Source organism: Neolamprologus brichardi, chromosome 3 (assembly GCF_056152115.1).
Source record: "Neolamprologus brichardi isolate AB-2024 chromosome 3, ASM5615211v1, whole genome shotgun sequence".
Classification (NCBI taxonomy): Eukaryota; Metazoa; Chordata; class Actinopteri; order Cichliformes; family Cichlidae; genus Neolamprologus; species Neolamprologus brichardi.
This window is the reverse complement of record NC_142106.1, coordinates 19,291,135-19,293,675: the sequence shown is the minus strand read 5'-3', so window position 1 is coordinate 19,293,675 and position 2,541 is coordinate 19,291,135. Positions and strand designations below refer to the sequence as shown.

At 42.4% G+C, this 2,541-nt stretch overlaps 1 protein-coding gene across 5 annotated transcripts; it reads left to right on the top strand.

Moving 5' to 3' along the window:
* LOC148103765 (tripartite motif-containing protein 16-like) lies at positions 1-1,931 on the top strand. 5 transcript variants are annotated; one of them, XM_087833052.1, is made up of 3 exons: positions 7-748; positions 875-941; positions 1,059-1,931. In XM_087833052.1, exons 1-3 carry the CDS (start codon positions 7-9, stop codon positions 1,675-1,677), a joined length of 1,428 nt encoding a protein of 475 aa, XP_087689178.1. In that variant the 3' UTR covers positions 1,678-1,931. The 5 variants fall into 5 exon arrangements, with proteins under 5 accessions (XP_087689180.1, XP_087689178.1, XP_087689176.1 ...); XM_087833050.1 differs by having other exon boundaries at positions 7-127; positions 236-1,931; XM_087833047.1 differs by having other exon boundaries at positions 7-475; positions 548-1,931.
* The last annotated feature ends 610 nt before the right edge of the window (positions 1,932-2,541 follow it).

Genomic DNA, 2,541 nt, shown 5'->3' with positions numbered 1-2,541 from the left:
GGAGAAATGGCGCAGAAAGGAGTTCAGCTCGACAAAGAAACCTTCTCTTGTTCCATCTGTTTGGATCTACTGAAGGATCCGGTGACTACAACCTGTGGACACAGCTACTGCAGGAACTGTATTAAGAGTTTCTGGGATGAAGAGGACAGGAAGGGAATCCACAGCTGCCCTCAGTGCAGGAAGACTTTCATACCGAGGCCTGTCCTGGAGAAAAACGTCATGTTAGCAGCTTTAGTGGAGCAGCTGAAGAAGACTGGACTCCAAGCTGCTCCAGCTGATCACTGCTATGCTGGACCTGAAGATGTGGCCTGTGATGTCTGCACTGGGAGGAAGCTGAAAGCCATCAAGTCCTGTCTGGTGTGTCTGATCTCCTACTGTGAGAAACACATTCAGCTTCATTTTGAGTCTCCTGCCTTTGAGAAACACAAGCTGGTGGCCCCCTCCAAGAAGCTCCAGGAGAACATCTGCTCTCGTCATGATGAGGTGATGAAGATTTTCTGTCGTACTGATCAGCAGAGTATCTGTTATCTCTGCACAATGGATGAACATAAAGGCCATGAAACAGTCCCAGCTGCAGCAGAAAGGACTGAGAAGCAGAAGGAGCTCGAGCTGAGACGACTAAACATCCAGCAGAGAATCCAGGAGCGAGAGAAAGATGTGAAGCTGCTTCAACAGGAGGTGGAGGCCATCAATGGCTCTGCTGATAAAGCAGTGGAGGACAGTGAGAAGATGTTCACTGAGCTGATCCGTCTCATCCAGAAAAGAAGCTCTGATGTGAAGCAGCAGGTCAGATCCCAGCAGGAAACTGAAGTGAGTCGAGTCAAAGAGCTTCAGGAGAAGCTGGAGCAGGAGATCGCTGAGCTGAAGAGGAAAGACGGCGAGCTGGAGCAGCTCTCACACACAGAGGATCACAACCAGTTTCTACACAACTACCCCTCACTGTCAGCACTCAGTGAGTCTACACACTCATCCAGCATCAATATTCGTCCTCTGAGCTACTTTGAGGATGTGACAGCAGCTGTGTCAGAGACCAGAGATAAACTACAGGACATTCTGAGAGAGGAATGGACAAACATCTCACTGACAGTCACTGAAGTGGATGTTTTACTGTCACCACCAGAGCCAAAGACCAGAGCTGGATTCTTAAAATATTTACATGAAATCACACTGGATCCAAACACATCAAACACACGTCTGTTATTATCTGAGGGGAACAGAAAAGTAACATTTATGGAAGAACAACAGTTTTATTCTGATCATCCAGACAGATTCACTGGATGGTGTCAGGTCCTGAGTAGAGAGAGTCTGACTGGACGTTGTTACTGGGAGGTGGAGTGGAGAGGGGGAGGAGTTTATGTCGCAGTTGCATACAAGAATATCAGCAGAGCAGGGATGGGTAATGAATGTGTTTTTGGATTCAATGACAAATCTTGGTCTTTACGCTCTAATACAAACAGTTTTCAATTTTACTACAACAAAGTACGAACTGTCCTCTCAGGTCCTCGGTCCTCCAGAGTAGGAGTGTACCTGGATCACAGAGCAGGTATTCTGTCTTTCTACAGCGTCTCTGAAACCATGACTCTCCTCCACAGAGTCCAGACCACATTCACTCAGCCGCTCTATGCTGGACTTCGTCTTTGGCTGTTTGGAACTGCAGAGTTGATTAAAGTCAAATAGACCTTTGAGCTTCCAGTTTTTGGTTCTTGTCCATCTTTGCTGTTGAGAGCTCACTGTTGTGCTGTTTCTTCTCTGCACAGAGATCACTTTATAGCTGCGAGTTTGACATCTTATGATTGATTGTCTGTAATTACCCGTAAATTTACCTGAAATTGTTTTCAAATCAATGCAGCACTTTTTCTCTGTTGAATCTTTGTGAACAGATCAGAGTGACATGTGAGAAATTTATTTCAAAACAGTTTCCACTAGACACCAAAGTAAGAAAACAAAGTAATTATCATAAACATAATCAAGCAATAATTCAACAGTTTTAGGGCTTCGAGTTTTTTCATTGCTTAAATGACAATAACACTGGAACTTTATTTATTGTTATTTCTTAAAGATTTGGATTTTATAGGTGGCCAGTCTTATGTAGTTTAAATATAACAAACTACATATTATGTAGTTTGTTATATTTTCTGAATTGGCAGGATTTCTCTTCTTTTCTGTTGTTTATTTACTTCCTTTACATAGAAGAAAATATTGTTTTAATACAAGAAAACCTCCACAAAAAGTATTTCATGTCTCTCAGTCAGTCCAGTGTGTGATGTCTCGTGAACTCAGTAAGATCGATGGAGGGGAGTTTGTGGCAGAAATTAACTGATAGATTAAACGTTGTGAATAATTCTCAAACTGCTTTGACGCTGTGTTGATGAGAGTAAATCTAAGTTTCATAGTCTTTTAAAATCAATAAAATGATGAATTCTCTGATGGTTTTTATCTTGACCTACAGAAAGCTTTTCATACAGTAGATCATATCAGTTATTCAGGAAACTAGAGAGATATGGAATAAGATGTGTAGCCTATTCCTGGTTAGAAAATGGA

Bases quoted from the DNA above. Each gene is read 5' to 3' on its own strand.
- LOC148103765 (XM_087833054.1), top strand. From the start codon at position 7: ATGGCGCAGAAAGGAGTTCAGCTCGACAAAGAAACCTTCTCTTGTTCC.